This window comes from Rhopalosiphum maidis, chromosome 1, assembly GCF_003676215.2.
Source record: "Rhopalosiphum maidis isolate BTI-1 chromosome 1, ASM367621v3, whole genome shotgun sequence".
NCBI classification, from domain to species: domain Eukaryota; kingdom Metazoa; phylum Arthropoda; class Insecta; order Hemiptera; family Aphididae; genus Rhopalosiphum; species Rhopalosiphum maidis.
This window is the reverse complement of record NC_040877.1, coordinates 87,858,291-87,879,489: the sequence shown is the minus strand read 5'-3', so window position 1 is coordinate 87,879,489 and position 21,199 is coordinate 87,858,291. Positions and strand designations below refer to the sequence as shown.

General features: G+C 27.2%; 1 protein-coding gene across 1 annotated transcript; it reads left to right on the top strand.

Moving 5' to 3' along the window:
* Positions 1 to 5,711: 5,711 nt before the first annotated feature.
* On the top strand, positions 5,712 to 11,930 carry LOC113556228 (baculoviral IAP repeat-containing protein 7-B-like). Its single transcript, XM_026961050.1, has 11 exons — positions 5,712 to 5,872; positions 6,175 to 6,326; positions 6,414 to 6,594; positions 7,624 to 7,782; positions 8,105 to 8,310; positions 9,006 to 9,128; positions 9,195 to 9,340; positions 9,404 to 9,529; positions 9,594 to 9,793; positions 9,903 to 9,956; positions 11,455 to 11,930. The coding sequence occupies exons 2-11, from the start codon at positions 6,189 to 6,191 to the stop codon at positions 11,640 to 11,642; spliced, it is 1,521 nt and encodes a 506-aa protein (XP_026816851.1). The 5' UTR covers positions 5,712 to 5,872; positions 6,175 to 6,188; the 3' UTR covers positions 11,643 to 11,930.
* The last annotated feature ends 9,269 nt before the right edge of the window (positions 11,931 to 21,199 follow it).

The window sequence follows — 21,199 nt, the reverse complement described above, 5'->3', positions numbered from 1 at the left end:
GTCTAAGACGGTCAAAACGCATCACAGATTAAACATTTTTGTAACATCCTTCCTCTCTGACTCTCCGTAACCGTCCCGTCCCCTAGAATGTACATCGGGATTACATATAGATTGAACATATACCATGAAAATAGTCGCATCTGTGAACAACAATAGGACATTGATTTTATTTTTTTCACTTATAAGTTATAATACCTACGTTTTCTTTATTTGTTATTTTTTAATTTATTTAATTAACTAATACCCTCAAAGATTCGTCAACTCTGAATTATAAAAAATAGTAAGTAGCTAATAACGGTGTCACTAATATCCAGATTCCAATACTATAATCCGGTTATCCGAAACCTAATCCGAATCATATGGACGGACAAAATCCAAATTATCTGAATAATCAGATATTTTCTACTATTTAGTTTATAGATTTAACTGGTTTTAGGCTGTATTTTATTCAAGTTAATAAGACTTGAAATTTTACATTTTAAATATTTTTAAAACAACTTTCCTTTATAATAATAAAATATGTGAAAATTAGATTATTCAGATGATTTGGATTTTAAATTTTGGATTCGGATATCTAGATTTTTGACATGACTACTAGCTAATAGTTTTCATAGCTATATTTTTGAAATTATAGGCAAAATTGCAATATGATTGTCTATTGATTATATTGGACACTACAGTAACGTAACCTATATTGCCTATACTATACGCCAGGGGCCGGGCAACACTATGTTAGTGCAAAATATGTTAAACAATAGTTTATTATAAATAAGAGGACGTAACACTGTAGCATGTATTGTCTCCGTCTTACACACGTACGACATAGTAAATTTTCGTTCACCAGTTTCAATTTAAAATAAGAGGAGGTAAAGTACTAAAATAGGTTCAATAGTTAGTATTTTGAACTATTGAAGATAACGCTACTAACGCTGGGAAAACAATTTGAGACCAGCGAAAAAAATATGCAACCAGATATTATAGATACTAAAGAGTGTAGTAGCAGTAGAATGGGACTGATGGACAGCATTTGTAAAATTGTCAGAAAAATCAAGAATCTCTCTCCCCAAAATGTAGGTGTTTTGTACTTGCATATTACATTGAACTAAATTGGTATTTAGTCGTATAAGAAATAAGACCAAAGGTCTATACTCTATAAATACATTGTATTCAACTTTAACCTATATATAATTAACATAATGCACTATAGTCACTATGTCAATTTATTACAACCAGTGGTTAGTAACGCACTAACGTATCTTTAGCAGGGTTGGCGCTAACAAATATTGATTGGGGGGATATAAATATATGAATTTTAGATATTATAATTGATCTTGCCAGTTGATATATAATACTGCAATTATGTAGGTATAATTAAAGTAATATTATATTATATTATATATTGTATTATAGTGACAATTAGGTGTTGCCATAATTAATTGGCTTTATTTGAAGTATTATAATGAATAAAACGAAAAATTGGTCAAATATATTATGTAAAATTTACATAAATTATAGTCATTAAAATAAAAAATAAGTACCTATGTTAGTAACTTAAAAAATGAGTTTACCTACATACAGAATTTTGAACCTTTTTTTTTTTATTATTAAACTGTATTTTTATAATAACAACTAGGTATAATTTGAATTTTTACTAAAATTTTAAAGTATTATACATTTATATAACATTTGGTGGATTAATATCATGAGTCTTTTAATTTATGTCAGTAAATTATTTTATTATTCAGAATATTTTAGATGTATCAACTATTACTGTAAATCAGTGGTGGCTTTAGTGGGGGGGGGGTGCTTGGGAGCTGAATCGCTCGCCGTTCCGCGTATTTATTTTAAAAATTACTAATAGTTCACCAATTTAAAAATAATAATGTATGTTAAACTGTTTAAAATTTTTATAATGCTTAATTATGTTTAAATACCAAATTATTAATTTTTTTCTCACAAATTGTACAAAATAAGTACTTTAGGACTATTATTATTAACAAAATAGCACCCACCATTAAAAAAATCCTGGATCCGCCACTGCTGTAAATCAATTATTTGTTATATTACTTTTAGCATTAAACGTTTTTTATTTGTTATTTTTGATATAATAGTGTACAAAACTATAAAATAATAATATAATACATAGTAACTTAAAATTAAGTTTAAAACTATGGAGCATCATCTGTATTTGGACAAATAACAAATTATTAATAAGTTTTTTTTTTAATAAAATAATAATTTATACCTATGTCAGTCGTTCTTGATAACTCAAGGTTAAAAAAATTCTATAATTATCTATATGATAATTACATTGATGAAACATCATAATGTAATCATTTTAATCCAAAAATATAGCCATTTTATTAGTTTTCTATGGCCATTGTTTTAAATTGCTTTAGAACAAACAAGTAACAGTTGTGAATCATTTCAAAATCGTTCAAAATCTAATTTAAAAATAACTATTACTAGGTATTTGAGTTATATTATTATAATAAATTTTACAAAGTATGTTATTATTCTTTTTCTGCCATATTACCATGATATAATATATATTATGTATAATTGGGTTGTACCTATTGGCCGTTGGGGACGACAATGTTTGAATTGTTTTGAAATGTTTTAAAAAAATACATTTATTATTATGGTAAATCACAAGTACCTATAATGCTAATTAAAAAAAATTCTGTATAATATATGATACATCGCTTATTGTTTAATAAACAGTCGGCGGGATAAACATAAAAAAATATTCAGCAGAATTGGTATTAAAACGATGGAATCGATAAACCCCCACCATGAAATATATTTATTAGTAACAAAATCTGATAGACCATTTCCGGTCAGAATTGTTTTTTTATATACAAATATACAATGATATACCATTGAATTCAAATTTAACAGACCTATAATAGTGACCCCCCCCTAATGTACAACAAAAAGATATACACTCACGTACCTACCTTTGTTTTCTTTTTCTTTTTTTTTGCAGAACACATATTAAACAGCGATTATAAATTGTGCACAAAGTACAGATAAACACAAAATAACACATGTAAACGGGCGAATGTAAGTTACACGAGAGTAACAGGTACAAAAAATATATACGTTAGTTCTTACACGATAGAAAAGGTACATGTTATATACAGCGAATTTTCAAAAATAAATATATGATGATTAAAAAGTATAATAAAAATATCGCATCAGGCATTGTCACAAATATAAATATAATATAATAATATAATGATTAAAAAACATAATAAAAATCGCATAAAGCATTGTCACAAATAAATAATAATTATAATATCATATTATGATGATTAAATACGTAATTTCGCATACGTTTTGTTTTAAATTAAGTATTTTCGAATGTATGTTAGTTAGCTATATCTACGACTTATCAGCGTATAAAGTTTCAATAACAAATTTAAATTACAATATATGTATTTTATAAATTATAAATAGCGCCTGTTGGTGCTGTGGCACTTCAATGTATTTTAGTACAGAATGGTCAGAATGTCTCAACAAATTCGAACTACGGTTTTTTCTTATTATTATATTATATTTATTTGTGACAATGCGCCATGCGATTTTTATTATATTTTTTAATCGTTATATATTTATTTTTGAAAATTCGTTTATACATATTTAATTGTATATATTTATTTTTTTCCATCATGTAAAAACATACGTACTTGATTTTTACCGTGTAGGAACTAACATATGTACAGTCGACTCTCAATAATTCGAAGTTGGCGGGACTTTAAAAAAATTTAGAATTACCACAAGAGTTCGAATTGCTGAGTAGTTCAAAATATCGAGACCAAAAAAAAATCAAATTACTGAGACTTAAGAAAAAAAATTATTTTTTTATTATTGTACATATACATAATTATTAAATATAATTAATTTTTAAAGTAATTGTTTACCTGCTATTCTCGAGTAGGAACTATTCCCCATGTAAACTGCGCCCAAATTCTTATTAAATCTAAAATGGTGATTTGTAAACTACGTCCATGTAAAATTTTCAAAATTAATTACTATAAGCCTATAGTATAGATAATTATTAAAAATGTTAAATGCAGATTGTAGCTATACTTTTAGCCTTTAGGTATAAGATATGTTAAAGAAGTGTACATACATAAATGTAATGATTATATTTAATTATATAAATCATAATAAAATAATGAATAATGTATTAAGTTATTAAGGGCTTTTTATTCCGAATACCGTTTTGCAAAATCAAACAAAATTACAATCTCTAATTTATACTTAATTCGTTACCGGTAGTTACAGGCTTACAGCCCCATATAATATGATAATATGAATACAATTAAAAATTAAAAATAAATATAATTTTTAAAAGTATACAATATAGTACAAATAAAAAAAGAGAGTATCTGGTAGGGACGGTAGGGTAGTACTATCCCGTTTATCCCACAATAAATAAAATATGTTTACAATAAATATTAAATATTTAAATATCAAAACAGTAAACACACAAAATTATTATTATTTATTATACACCAAATACTGAGTATTTATTTACAGTTATACTTGGAATTCAAATTTTGAAAACACTACATATTTATAAATTATACAGTGGTGTATTTAAGGGAGGGTCGGGGATATTAGGGAGATATGCCTCCCCACTCCTTTATTAGCTATTTTTATATGGTTATAGTTGTATTTTTTTCCATTAATTACTTTATCAGTATTTAATAAAATCCTAAGACATTTAGTATCTAACATTTTAGGTATATCTCCTTCCTTAAGGCGGGATCCCACGGCGCGAAACTCGTCTGCTATACCAAACCTAGACGAGCCGAGCCTGCTCGCCAACATGGCGATCCCACGGCCTGTAGCTCGGCTCATTTCTAGAGACTCGCCGAATCCTTTGCCGATCCATTCCGCGTCTGTCTCTCATCGACACTAGTACTGTTTTATTTTTTACTGACAATGGATAACCAAGAAGAAGTCACCAATGCCGCAGCGTATTATATTAACGTGTGCAGTGAATATTTAAAAAATTATTTATCTAATAACGAAGATGAAGCAAATCCTCCAAAAAAATGAAGATACTGGATGGACACTTTTTATAAAAGTCGTAAAAGGTATGGGAAATTATTTTAAATGTTTGCTATCCAATTAATCAATATATTTATTTATTATTATACTTTAGAAAATGTATACATATTAGATAAATCCTAAATACGCCACTGGTAATATACATTTACATAGCTACAAATAACCAGCAAGTAGCAACACTATCAATCGGCTACGCAGTTGGCACTGTTCGCAGTTGTACATGTCGATGAAAAAAATAACTAGTTACTACAAATGTTCTATAGACAAAAAGAAAAAGCTTACTAAAAGCATAACAAAATGTTGTCATGGTCATGACTAAAAGCATAGAATAAAAGCTTAAAAGCATAACTAACCTCAGCTGAGCATCAGAGCAGATTCTGCTACCGATAGATAACAACTTATCAGTTGTATATCTTCAACCACGGTTATAAACCATGGTTTATCAATTCTTATCGATTCGTTTAATCCACAGGCTCAGAACTGCTTATATTATTATGAGTGGAGTAGTGGCTACAACAAATCTTTTATCATAAAAAAATCAACAAAGTGTGTTGTAACTTTCAGTGGTAATTATAATAATAATTACAGAAGTTTGTGCGCATAATATATGTATTTGCAGTAATCAATAATCATTATAATATATAATATAATATTATATTATTTAATTCTTGTAAAATGAACTAGTTGTACACAAATTAATTAATTTTAAATTCTTTGTTAAGAAAAATGAATAATATGTGTAAGATCTAATTGACTTAAACTACAAACAAATAGTTAAATTGTTAACGTAAGTTAATATATTTTTATAAAAGGTCATCTTAGTTTAATGTTAATGCATTATTTTTTTTTCACCTGTATTAGTTATACATAGCTTATTATCTATAATAAGTATAGTATACATAATATAATTTATACACAATAAGCTATTATTTTTTTTGTCAAGTATTAAATTTAGTCATAGCAAATGTGTACATTATATTTATATATATATATTTTTTTTTTACTCAATTCCTCTTCAGATGTCTATTCATCACGGTGCCATAGTCACTAATATTGAACTAAATTATTTTAAATATGTGTTGTTTGCAGGTTTATTCACACTAATGGAATTGCCACAGTTGATTGATTTAAAAAATGAAAGCAATAGACTGGGTACATTTACTGGTTGGCCAGTATCATTTATCATAACTCCAAAAAGTTTAGCAGCTGCTGGGTTCTATTACACCAAGCATACCGATAAAGTAATTTAATTTATAACAAGTTACATATATAGCTATATTATTACATATAAGTTTATCTATTATGTTATATTTATTTATTAACTTTAGGTTAAATGTGCCTTTTGTAATATTTGTATTTGTCACTGGGAATTTGGTGATAATGCTGTCGATGAACATAAACGTCACAATCCTAACTGTAGCTTTTTCCTTAGTCAAGAATGTGGTAATATACCTATTATTGAAGGAATTCAATTGAGAGGAGAATTTATTGAAAATCATAAGGAAACTGGTCAGTTTTTAGTTTAATTAAGTTTAATGATAAAACGATGTATAATATAAGTTATATGACAAAATTTTAATTGTAATTGTTCTATAATATTTAATTGATTATAGTTAAAATTTCTCAATTAAACTTTAAGACAAATCATAAATTATCTCTTTTTCATTTTGAGTTAAACACTTACTTATACATTTAAAAAAAACTATCTAATAACTTATTAAATAAAAACTTTTTGTTTTCAAATTATAATTTTACTTAATTCAATTATTATTACCATGAATTATTAATTTAAAGGAAAATATACTTTATATGAATATGATTTAGTAATTTCCAGTTAATAATATAATAATAACAATTTATTTAGCAAATAATTCAAATTTACACTTATAGTTATAAGTTGTCTAATTAATTTTTTATTTAAGTCACGTGTTACTATAAAAGTTAATAAATATGTTATTAAATTATATTTCTTATTAAAAAAAAATATTATTAAATATAGGATGATTCTTTTAACAAAAAATATTCATTATTAAAGAAATCTAACTTTTTAAAAATATTTTTTTTACATAATTTCTAGTCGAAATAAAACAATATTTTTTTCGTTATATATCTTTTAAGTTTTTTTTTCCTTTTTGAATAACAATATTTTTAATTTTTTATTATGACCAAAATATTGGTCTACTACTTCGCTCACCTAAGCTTTAAATACTTAACTCATAAACTACTCTTTCAAATTTCGATTTTTTATGTATCAAAATATTTCAAAAACTATTCTATTTCAGAATATGAAATAAAAATGTATATTGTTATTCAATAAAGAGAAAATTTTTTTTAAAAATGTTATTTTATATAAACTTGAAATGATATAAAAAAAAATATTTTCAAAAGTTTAATAGATATTATAAAATTGAGTGTTATTAAATAAAAGAACAACTTAGTATACAAGTGTTATTGAAAATTTATCAAAATCTATTATTTTAAAATATTTGTTAAAAGTATTAATTATTTAAAGAATTAATAAACATTTTGATGAAATAGGTGAACCAATTGATATTCAAGGTTTGGGTGTAAGAGCACATAGAGTAGCTTTTCATTTAAAGTATAATTCATTCAGTGCTCGATTGAAAACATTCAGAGGTTGGAATAATGAATCACAAAAACCTGAAGATTTAGCTACTGCTGGCTTTTTTTTTACTGGTACTTATTATTGATGTGTTTATAAAATCTTATCATTTAAATCAGTAATCAGTGGAGACTAACCTTATTTTAGTGAGTCATATAAAAATTTCTTGGTGAGCCGTAGTAATCGTCTTACCGTTGATTTTGATAAACCCGGTGTTTGGTGTCGATTTTCCATTTTTATTTTTATTTAATTTTAATATTTTGGCAAGCCAGTTTGATAAATGATTGTGAATTGTATAGTTGGTCATCACTGAGTTAAACTTTGTTTTCAAAAATATTAATATTTAAAAACGTTGTAATTCCCATTAATTAATGAACACACAATTTATTATTACAGGTAGTAATGATGAAGTTCGCTGTTATTACTGTGATGGAGGTCTTCAAAATTGGGAGGTAGATGATAATACATGGGTTGAACATGCAAAATGGTTTCCAAACTGTGGCTTTTTAAATTTAGTAAAAGGAGAACAATTCTTGGATGGAAGTTTAGTTGAAAGATTTAATGCACTTTTAAATAGGCCTAGACCTGATGACACAACAGAGGTATACCTAATTTTAAATTTTAAATGATCTATTTACTACATCATATGGGTCATTGAAAACCATTGATTCTTTTAACATGAGACACTCATTATTTATTTATTATTGTTTTTATATATAACCTGAGGTAATTACTTAACAACATTTTTTTTTTTTTACTTCATATTTCCAAAAAAAGATATTTTTTAAGGTTTTTAAGGAATAAATATTGAATTTCAAAACAATAATTATTCAGTTATAATCTAACTAAGTGGATAGACCAACATTTAGCAAAGAACTCTTTTTTTATGTCCTTGAACTACTTCATTCTGCTTATTTACATTTTAAATGGTATATAAGAACTAACCAAAGTTTAAAATAAAAAATATAGCAATAAAAAAATAACTTTATTACCCCTAAAAATATAGAAATAAAATAAATTTAACTTTAACTTTAAGTATAAATGTGAAAAATTTGTACTTTAAATTAAAATACCTGGCATGAAATTAATTTAGAATCATTATTCAGTCATTCAAAAAAAAAACTAAACAATAAAAATAGTTTTCTTGTTAATTATGTAAGAAAAAAATATATTTTTAAAATGTAAATATTTTTTTTTATATATAGAATTTTAAATATACCAAATACTTTTTTAACTTATATTATATTTTATTATTACCATTTAAGTGCTTTCTTACATTAAACACTGTGTTTCATAGGGACAAGTGGTTAGTATACACCAAACCGATAATATCTTACCAAACAATATGAGTTCTTCGACTAGAACTAATGAGACCACTGATCAGCAAATTAGCGATCTTATGCTATTACCTCCAGCACAAGTGAGATAAAAAAATTATTTTAATTTTCTATACATTTATTTAATTTTAAAATTAATAACATTTTAGATGGCATTAGAGTTAGGCTTGCAACCATCTCAGATTCGACAAGCAATTCGTAATAATCTGCAGGATATTGGTACACCTTTTCGTCCAATGGATAATTTTATGCGACAGGTTTTAAACCAAGATCAAAATTCATTTTTTTCTAATGGGTATTTAACAAAATAAATTTCTAAAAATTAAATAATCATGTATTTAAAAACAATACATTTTAGAGATACATTGACTTTGGAACAAATTCTTCGGAGAGAAGAACCAGAACCAATGGATGGAATAAGTATTTCTCGTGATGATGATACGTCTGAAGAATCTAATGCCTCTAGTAATGAAATTAATAGAGAGTAAGTCAACAGATTAATATGATTTATAATTTTTATATTAAATATATTTATTTCATTTTTGCAGTGTGGTGTCTTTTATGCCTGCTGTTTCTTCAAGTTCCAGTGATTGCGATTCTGAGATAGAAGAAGCTGAAGAAGTATCTGAAATATCTGAAATATCTGAACCTGTGGATCAAAATGAAAATGATACTTTTGATATTAACGAATCTGCATTTGTACCTGAAAGTGTTAATTCCAGTCAATCTAATGATATTAAAATTAAAGGTATAAACTTTATTTTTATAATTTAATTTTAACTGTATGTACAATGTATAAGACAGTATTTTGTTCAGTTATTCATTTTTTGAATCATCTAACTTAATGATAATTTTAGAAAAAGCTGATGAACCAATTGATGAATCTGCAAATAATAAATTATCTCAAAGAGGTATTGTTATATTTTATTTATATTTGTTACTACTGTCAATTAAGAAATAAAGATGGACTAATAAACCTATAGTTATGGCCTAACAAACTTACAGTTGGTGACTGCCTACCACAAAGTGATTTCACACTAGATAGCAATGACTGTCGGTGCAATATTTAAAAACAAATAAATTTACTTACCATTTTACCTTATTTTTATTAACTAATCTTAATTATTCAAATACTTATCAGTCACTTTAATTTTACATTTCGATTAAAAATTAAAAATTCCTGCACTGTTGATGTGTGAACATTATCTAAAGCAGTGTTTCTTAACCTTTTTTGGTTCAGCGCCCCTTTATCATAATAACTAATAACTTACTGCTAACGCCCCCCTCCTCTCTTATGCAAAATCAAATTTTCTTATATATTATTTATTTATTTATTCATGAATTATTCATTCACTATTATAAACAAGACGTTTCCTATTGACACATAACATCCGATTAGATAACATGCCGTATGATATATTGACGTTGTATAGCGTATTCAATTACACAACTATTCTGATTTCATTTTCTATTCGTAGTGTTAATAGGTATATAATATTGAAAAACTTTATTATTTTTAATCTCCGAATTTGAAAAAGCTCAATGCCTCCTTCAAAATTATTGCCCCCATTAAAAACCACTGATCTAAAGTATCCAGTTTTTATTAGCCAGAGGTGAAGTCACCAACAGTACATTAATTTAATTTGGCCTCACCTCTAGTAGCATTGTTGTCATATATTATCTCTCAATTCTGTTGATTATGAATAGCCTGCTGTTTATAGTGACATTATAATAATCTGTTCATTTTTTTCTATTTACTTCCTAGCATCACTTGAACAAAATATTATAGATTAATAAACTGACTAAATAATTAGTTACTTATTAACTTAAATGCATTACTTCTTTTATATTATAAGTTTCCTGACTACTACATAATTTATAGTTAAATATTTTAATGGTTAAAACTTAAAATGCCAACTGTTGTAACTATCATTTGGTCATAAATAAGGTTTTAACAAAACATTTAAATTTCATATTTTCTTGTCTTTTAACCAACTGTCAACTAAAGTTTATAACCGATAATTCAATTTTTATTTTATTTTTTTAATTAAACACTGTGTGCTAAAGATTAAATTAAAACTTTTATAAGCCACAATGAAATTTGATAAAAAATATTATTCCGTTTCTTTTGAAACCCATGTTTTTAAAATTAAAATTATTTTCTATTAATAAAAAAACATTTATTACTATCCACTGGGTATAAAAGTTTAATAAAAAATTAAACTTTTGTTGTAGTAGGTGTAACAAAAAAGTATGTTTGTAAACAATGGCTCATAAACATGTTTGTTAAAGTTCTTTGAATTTGCCATGTTATAAAATAGTTAAATCATTTAAGTTAGGTCAACGTAATCTATTTAAATATTCACATTTATTACTATATAATTTATAATATGTATTATTTTAATTTAGATTTAGAAGAAGAAAACCGTCGATTGAAGGAAGCCCGCCTTTGTAAAATTTGTGTTGATCAAGAATTGGGCGTTGTTATGTTACCTTGTGCCCATTTAGTTGCGTGCATCACTTGTGCTTCTAGTCTACCAGATTGCCCATTATGTCGACAGACCATCAAGGCTACTGTTCGCACATTCCTTTCTTAACGATTTGCAATATATTTACAAAAAACTTTACACTTAATTCATATTTGTTGTGCATATAAAAACATAATACGTCTGATGTATAGATTGTCTGTTGCTATTTATATAATATTATATTGAATGTTAACCACTAAAAGAAAAAAATGAAAAATTTGGTAGAAATTTCACATATTTTAATATGTGATATGGCTGTTATTTTGCTATACTTATAATTGATAAATAATTTTTTCCAACTATAATATATCAATTTAGGTAGTACAATTGATATTATAACATACACACAAACTAGTTTTTTCTTAAATATTTTAAAAACAAACTGTAAATTAAATTCAAAATAGTTCTGTTTATTCCACTTTTTGTTTAATTTTTACTCAATTTTAAATTTAGACTCTTATTTTTATAATTCATTTAATGTGTATGATAAATTGGTGTGTAGCTTAAATTTTAAATAATTTTATTAAAAACATTGATTTCTAAATCTATGTTATTCAGAATGTAAAGACAAAATTGTTATGATTACAAGTATAATATAAATATATAATAATTAAATAAATATTAATAGTAAATTTCATGATGGTGTAAATTATTTTACTATGGTGATAATATAATAACTAAAATGTTCATTAAAGCTTAATAAAGTTAATGTTACATTGTAAATCGATTTGTAATGTTTAATATATTATTTACCGTTTTTAGTTGTTCAATTATAATTTCTGAACTGCAGTGGCTGGATATTTCCTTCCATCATGTTAATACATTATTAAAAAATTATTTTATATCTCTTCAGCATAATGTACTAACTATGAACAGATTGTTGAAAATTCCGATAAAAAATAAATTTTTTTTTTTTCCAAATGAGTCCAAAAGAAATGTAGGAATAAATTCAAAAATAAACAGACAGACTGAATAAATGTCAACAAGAAGATCGCTACTTAGGCTATTAACATTTTGTTCTAATTAGAGGTTGTAGTATCTACTATCTATATAAACTTATTCTGAGTATTCTAAACAAAAACAAACGTGTATCAAGACAAATATGTTTATCAATTTTGATTTGTTATCAGTTGATATTCAAATTATAAATTAGACTTAAAAAGCAATTTTTGTCATGAATATCATACAGATCATTTTTTTTTTTTAATCAAATTTTTTCATTCTTGCGAAAATCTGTAAATTAATAATTAATATTTCTAGCAGTTCTATGATTTTTCTTGAAAAATTAAAAAACAAAATACTTTCTAACAGTTAATAGTTAGTTATTTGATAGAACCATTAAGGTTTATTTTATAAATCCAAAATAAATATTATTATATGAACCATAGAATATTTTATCTTCTAAGTCTGTGATACAAACACTGAATCAGTTCAGTATAATATTACCTACTCAATATGCTAATATGCATACTACAACATATACCTAAGTGGCTAAATAGTCACAATAGTTCAAATAATCTTACTAAATATCATAAGACATAAATCTACAAATTCCAATGGAATTTCTTTTATTAACTAATTTGTTTTTAATTATATTTAATGAGTTTAATGGTTTTTAAATAATCCATTATTTCTTTTAAATATGTTGTAAATTATTTATGTCCAGCATCCAATTGATTAAAAAAAATAATGGTTGAAAAGATTTACAATTTTTAACTTTTGTACATTATACCCAAACAACATTTTGATACTTGTTCAATGCTACTTTAGGTAGGTACTTTATAAAATAATAGCCATGTATAATAGTAACACCAGTGGCGTAATTGTGGAGGGCAAGGGGGACACCCCTGGCAATTTTTTGAGAGATAAAGGTATATATTTTAACTGGAGGGGGGGGAGGAGTGGAAGGGTTTTGATAGTAATAAATATATTACATTCATTATATATTGCACCCCTACATTTTTTCTCAGTTATGCCACTGAGTAACACAACAATAATATTTAAAAAATGTAGTATCTCCTCCCTTCTAAAACTTAGACCACTTGATTTATACTAAAGGTACTTTAAAGATATTTTAAATTCTTACATATATATAATATACATATTATTCAGATATTCTTATAAAATTATAACAAAACATTAAAATTATTTGAAATATTTTTTCAGTAGCAAGATCTGCTCAATCGAAGAACACGATATGGTAGATATATAGATATATATTTTGAATTGTAATCAAGAACTACGTGAATCATCATACAAATTGCGTTTTTGTGTTTGTACTCCATAACGTCAACAGTAGAAAGGTTTTGAAATATCAACACTATGTAAGTCGTAAGATATCCCATATCGTCTTATATTGTAGGTACCTATTTGATATTTAGACATTCGATACTGGTCTAAAATGACTAAAACTCGTTAAACCGAGACGGCGATAATAATCTTTGTACGTTACATTTTTTAAGGACACGATAAAAAAAAAGTAAGTGACCAACACCTAAGTGAATAGAGCGGATGAGTTAGTCTCAGATATCTTGTAATATGCTCGAGGAAAACAAAAAATCATTCGTACACCCCTAACGCTTTACATCGTAAAAGGTAAAACTACAATAAAAGAAAACCATATAATTTGCGCAATCCAATCCCCCCTAACTTACTTTCCGTATTCGCGCTAGTTAACTACGCTCGTAATATTATGTCTTAATGTCTGTCTATGCATACAGAAGGATTCGATTACAAATTTACAAATGGTATACCAGTCGCAAATAATGTGTACAGACGTACTTAAAAAAATAAATATAGCCCACGGTAATCAAAGTCCTTATACTAATACTATTACTATATAGTAATTACTATTGATTGATGTTTTGACCGGTTTTAGCAAAGTAATTCTTATTACTGGATGCCTATACGCACTTGTATATTAAATCTTAATCATTACATCGAACCAAAGTTAAAAAACGTATAAAACTAGTAATATAATTTTAATTTTTACCACAGTTTCTACAATCAGTACAACCTACGTATATATATATACCTAATCAATATTATATCTATATTCCCATATTATTATAATATGTTCGTGGTTTATTTATTTATTCCCTGGTGATTTTTCTCTGAAATAATTTAATATTTATTAACTCAGAAATGTTCGCGACGTGAAGTTTTTTTCACTGGATTTCCAAGAACTCTTTGGGGAGGGGGACAGCTAGCTATTGACTGCAATTCGGCGTAGAAAAGGCGATGTTTACCGCTTGCTGTTCACAGGTCAATAATCAGGTGAATAAATTTACCGTGAAGACGGTTTATTATATTGTTCATATCTGCACGTATAACGTTCTCGTCAAATATCTGAATGGTATAATATTGTAATAATATATTAACCAAAATCTTGAGCGGGTGTGGCATAATTCGTGCGCAAAAAAAAAACCACAAAAACAAAGAGCTGACGCGGTCCATATTTGGACCCCCCCCAGTCCCCCCACCACTAAAGAAATTGAAAAATCTTTCGTGAATCGCAATATATTATAATAGTTGAAACGGGGATTTCGGACGACGGATTGTGTGTGCGTGGCGGCGTCTCTCTCGCTCTCGTCGCACCGGCCGTTTGGGGGGGGGAGGGGAGGTTCCGCGTGAGAAACGGTCGGCACACTTGAAACACGGTCGAGACTCGAGGACTCGCGTTTAATGTGCGCCATAAAGGATGATGACGGCGACGGCGACGGTGACGAGGTGGTGGACGAGTAGGAGGACGACGACGGTCGGCGGCGGAGTAGAGGCCATTGCGCGGCGCTACGGCGGCGAACCGACCGACGGTCTCACGCGCCGCCGAGGTCGCATTCCTCGCCGTCAGACCGTGTCCTCCGCCCCGCCACACGCGTTCTTTCATACCGCGGGAAAGGACCGTTTTTCGTGTAGACAGCGGCGGCGGCGGAGAGAAGGCGTAACATTCTTTTGTGCGTTGCGCGTGCAATATACGTAGCGCGCCCGCGACTCGTTTATACAGGGCGATCAACTTGTGCGTCGCCGTTGTTCGCGCACGAAGACAATAATATTGATGGTTGACGGGCACAAAACGGTCAACAATATTTTCACGTCTACGACTAGTAAAAAAATGAGATGTACATAATACTGTGTAACACGCGTACTACCGCGGGCCATCGAATTTTCCCGACACTGTACGGCGAACGCGGTGTTTTTTTATTTTTATCGTCGATTTTTCCGCGCAGATTCCGAATCGCCTACATCGTTGCGACCCACAACAACAGCGTATAGTTGTAAACAACAACAACAACAACAACAACGACAACGACGACGACGACAATAATACCAACGTTCAGCCGCCCAGATTGGCTTGCGATTTCCACAAGTCTCCCATGCTCTTATTGACTATTGTCTAATACGCAATAATGCAATATTATTATTACTAGCTGTCACCTATCGTTTCGCAGTCTCTTAAGTCGCTCCGGGACGACACCCGAATTCGATACACGTACGAATAACTTGCAGGAAAACACATAAGTTGTGCCTGCATACTTGCATTCCAAGACTAGAGAACTTTTGTTCGAAATCCCAGTCGTGTCTTCGTTTCTAAACGAAACATATTGTGTAGGTGTAACTGGTATAATTGTGTAACCCTTCAGAATTCCTACAAAAGCCAGTGGTGACGAAAAGTCGTTATTAATTACCTTGTCATTTGTCGTATAACAATAAAGCCTTGCTTATACATTCATCATGTTTAAGGGGATACCGCTACATCCGCGTGTGACAACTCTGTATTACGAACGTATACAACATGACAAATTTATGATAAGCAATTTCAATTTAATAGAGTTGCCTTTAAAAGTGAATTTTCAAACTTAAGGATAAATAAAAACATAATCTGTGTTTAAATCTATAGGTTTTTTACGATACTTTATTTTATTAAGCAAGTTATGTGTATATAAAAATATAAAATATTACAATTTAATAATTCTAATAAGGTAATTACACAGTACCTATACTAAATAGTAATTGCTATATTGTCAGGCGACAATATTCTTACCTTTATGTTTGATATTAGGTTAATTCATTTAATTGTTAAAGGTCATTAGTGGTTATTACACTAAATTATCTAAATTGGAACTGTTGAACACAAAACTAGCAAACACAACTTATTACATTGTACGTTTGTAAGATAGAAAGAACACATACGGGTGTGGTATCCGTTTAATACTGTTTAAAATAATAATATTATATATTATAACTTTTACATGGAATATTATAGGCGTTTATCCGGTAGGTATATAGCTTCAATTGTAATATAACATTCTGAATATTCTAATAATACATTATAATAAAATAAAAACATAGGTAATGCGTATTGTATCCATGACTGTTCTCGTGTTTCGAATATTATTTATATAGTATTTTATAGAAACCACGATACGATAAACGGACTACTTCATTTGAAGAAGGGAGCTTAGAGAGATTTAAGATTAACGGTAAAACGATTAAACACAAATACGGCATTGGTAAAATATACATCACGAGAAATGTTATAATTGTTTTTATTTATTTAACGATATAGGTTGAAACTTGTGTATTACTACTACAATAGAATAACTCGATAAGAATTAATTTTAAATATATTATTTAAAATTTATCATAATATGTATTATGTATATTATGCTGTAGGTATGTATAGTATACTGTACACATCATTGTAGTGTACTATAATATATTATATACATACAAATACAATATTTCGAAGTTTTAAACCTTATGTAAAAATGTATTTTCTTATTATTACGTTTTGTTTTCTAAACATATGAGTACAACACGGTTATGAGTCATATTACCATAATATTTATCACATGCGAGGTGAGGTCACGGGACTTGATCGTTGTTTTGAATTTAATTTGTCCAAAAAAATACAATATTAAATAGACTTGAAAAAATAAAAATAATATGTACATTGTACACTCAAATCTACTAAACTTCTATGAAATATACTTTGCAGTGTATTTTATTTATACTCATTAAGCATTACGTATATTTAAATAAGATAATTTATCCATAAAATATATTATTATAGGTAGGTATATTCCAATAACTATTCGAACAACGTTATTCAATACATTTATCTCACATTTAACTTAGAATTTGGTGATTATTTCAAATTTGAAATTTCCATCTACTTAATTATATTTTAATGTAAAATGTATTTAAAATCATTTACATTTTTAAACAAAGAAACAGAAAATTCTATTTTATATATTTGTGTTATATGTATTTATTATTTTTATAAATGCTCATATTCAAAATGTATGTGTGTACTTCATATTTTTATAAAATATTGTCATGAATATATTAAAAAAAACTCGTCTTTTTTTATAGTTTTAAATTTTCTTAGTATTCAAACAAGTCGCGGCCGTGGTGTGCTATGTGTGCACAAACTCTATGTGTGTAACATTTGTACATTAAATATAATGATTGTTAAAAAATCAAACATATAGGTACCTACTCATTAGAAAGATATTTTTTTATTACTATAGCCGGACCCTTTATCTACTTGTAAATATAAGTTTTTTTCTAACACTTACATTTAAATTGATAAAAAGTGTTTTTAAAATTTAATTACATTAATTGTAAGTACCTATAAAGTATAAACTCTAAATAAACAGCAAGTAATTATATTAACTCAAATCACCTATAAGTATAATAAATATTAAATAATATACTATTATTGCGTATACATATATAATATTATGATTAGTATAGATAGTAGATACTAAACTAGTCTATATCATTAACTATAGATGTGAAAGTACAATATTTTGTTTTACCTTCTTTAACATATATGATATATTACAAAATAGTTTAAAACATACGTTTAATTAGTTAAACCAGTAAATAATATTTTTGGATCAACTTTATACACGTTATATTTTGTAACATGAAAGGCTACATAATGTACCTATATATATATATATTATAAATGTATATATATTTTTTAAAGGTCTCTCAGAACTCAGAACCCAATCCTACCCAATCCTTCATTCCTCCCTATCCATAGCTCTTTCTTTCTAATTCGTGCCACCCCCTAGTGCAGATCTTACATTCGTTTTGACTAGGTCTTTCCATCTTGTTTTTAGTCTTCCAAGTGATCTATTCCCACAAGGATTTTGTTCTCTCAAATTTATATATAATATAAAATAATACAATACGCCTACACTTAAATCTTTTCAAATATTTCTATTTTTTGAAATACGCATAACAAATGCGATCAGAATAGCATTTTATACTACAATGACTCTTGAAATCTTGTTATATATGAAAAGTCTATACTCTATATGAATATTTAATGACACATTTATAACAAATTAAATACCTATATTTTATTATTAATATAGGTAATAATATATACTACACTTTGTTTTAAAACAAGTATCCCACACAGCACTTTTATTAGTGCTTTGGAAATATTATTTTTACCATCGTCTATCGTATCGTAGTTTGGTCTTCGCTATGCCGCTATGGTGTATTGGGTATATGTATTTGTATATATACATAGTACATACCTAATGATCCAACGGAAATTACTCAATTTCCTGGCCTCTCTTTAATAGCGTTTCGCACATGTTTTGCAATTTACCTAGAATAACGCCTCCTACTATATTTAGGTGTACCTGCATGTAAAAATACCACATTAAAATTTAATTTAATCACTCATTGACGTGTATACAGAGTGATTCTACAAGCATGTTAACTCAAATATGCTATTTAAATTCTGATTTTGAATTTTTCAGTACACTTAAAGGACCATATTTTTAAATATTTAGATTTTCTTTACCACTTAAGAAGTGTTTTGTGGTGGCATGAACTTATTTTTTTCAAATGAGAAATATATCTACATATTATGTTAATTGTAAATTGTTAAGCAAATGATGTTTTTTTTTTAGTTTTAGTCAAATTTGTATCATTTAAATTTAAATGAGTAGTTTTTGAGATATCTAACTGTGTATACCAAGGATAATAGACTTGAACGATTTAGTAGGGGGGAGTTTTATGGTAATTTATGTTACTCTATCAATATTTTATAATTTCTAAAAATTGACTAAATATTATAATAAAGAATTATATTAAATGTATTACAGCTATTTTAAATTGCATGTAAAATCATTATTAAGGACAATATTCGTATTCCTTATAGTACCTATATGTACATTTTTTAACTCAGGAACTTATAGTTTTAATTTCAGCTTACATATACATAATATACCTACATATGTTCTAAAATTTTTTTTTATCAAATTATAGTAAAAAGGGTGGATATAATTTAAGAAAATGAGGTTTAATTGCTACAGAATACTTCTTTAATTATGGTACAAAAAAATATCCAAGTATTTGAAAATGTATGATACTTAAAGTAGAAAACAACTGAATTTGAATAAATTAATTTTTATTCAAGAGAAAAACACTGCAGTATATTCTATGCTCATATTATGATATAAACTTAAAAGGTATAGTATACCTGGTATACTAACATTATTTAAATTACCTAATACTCGTATTTATAGTAGTTAAATGTAGTATACATCTAATGCATATATGTATACTATAGAATATAGATATACAAATTATATAGGTTATAAACTACCCGCACAAATTAAATCTTTAACTGCAACAGATGCCAGATTTCAAACGTGGGATTTATCTTACGTGTAACTGTGTAAGTACACAGCGGCCATGTTATGGCCTTAAAGGTAAACCAGATATACCTACATAATGTTAGACAATTTTCAATTTATAATTTTTTTTCTAAGAATTTCATACGAAAAATTTTAAATACCTTATACTCAAATCAAACTAGTAGCTACGTGTTTCTTTTTTTAGATATGCATTTGTTCAATAAGTCATCATCAGAATTAAATACATTCCGATTTCAAATTCCACACAAGTTTATGATTCATACTTCAATGTTTGACATTGATGGATGAATTTTGATAAAAATGTTATACTTATTGCATGCCAATCTACATATATAGTCATTAGTCTGTTTAGTCACTAAATTTTATATTAAAATGTAAAAATTGTGTTTTTTCTAGTACGATAAAAATATAATTCTATATTCTATATAATTTATACCCATATAATATTATATAATATTAATATATTATAAAATTTATTATAATATGTAGGATTTTTTCCTACTTATATAGCAGTATTTAGTTCTACAACTTTAAGCATTTTGATAACCAGCTTGGCGTTTACTCTAAAATGATTAGGAAAAAAATATTTATTTTTACTATTTATAACTAACTAATTAGTACCTAGAATATTGCTTATTGCCATTACTAATATATTTATAAATCCTAATAAACTTTATTTGCTCGAAGCGATATATTCTACTCTATAATACTTGTATTTTTTTTTTAATAATAATGTATGTTACACGCTGTACGGCATACACAACAACGCTAATTATAATGCACAATTGAAAGAAGACGAGGACTGATGTGACAAGATGCAATAACGGTTGCAAGCTGCAGCACAGGTATTTAATTTCAATGAAAACAAATTTGTGTAGGTAATTTTTGACCTTGAGAATGCAATTTATGCAATTTATTAAGCACATTAAACTGCAT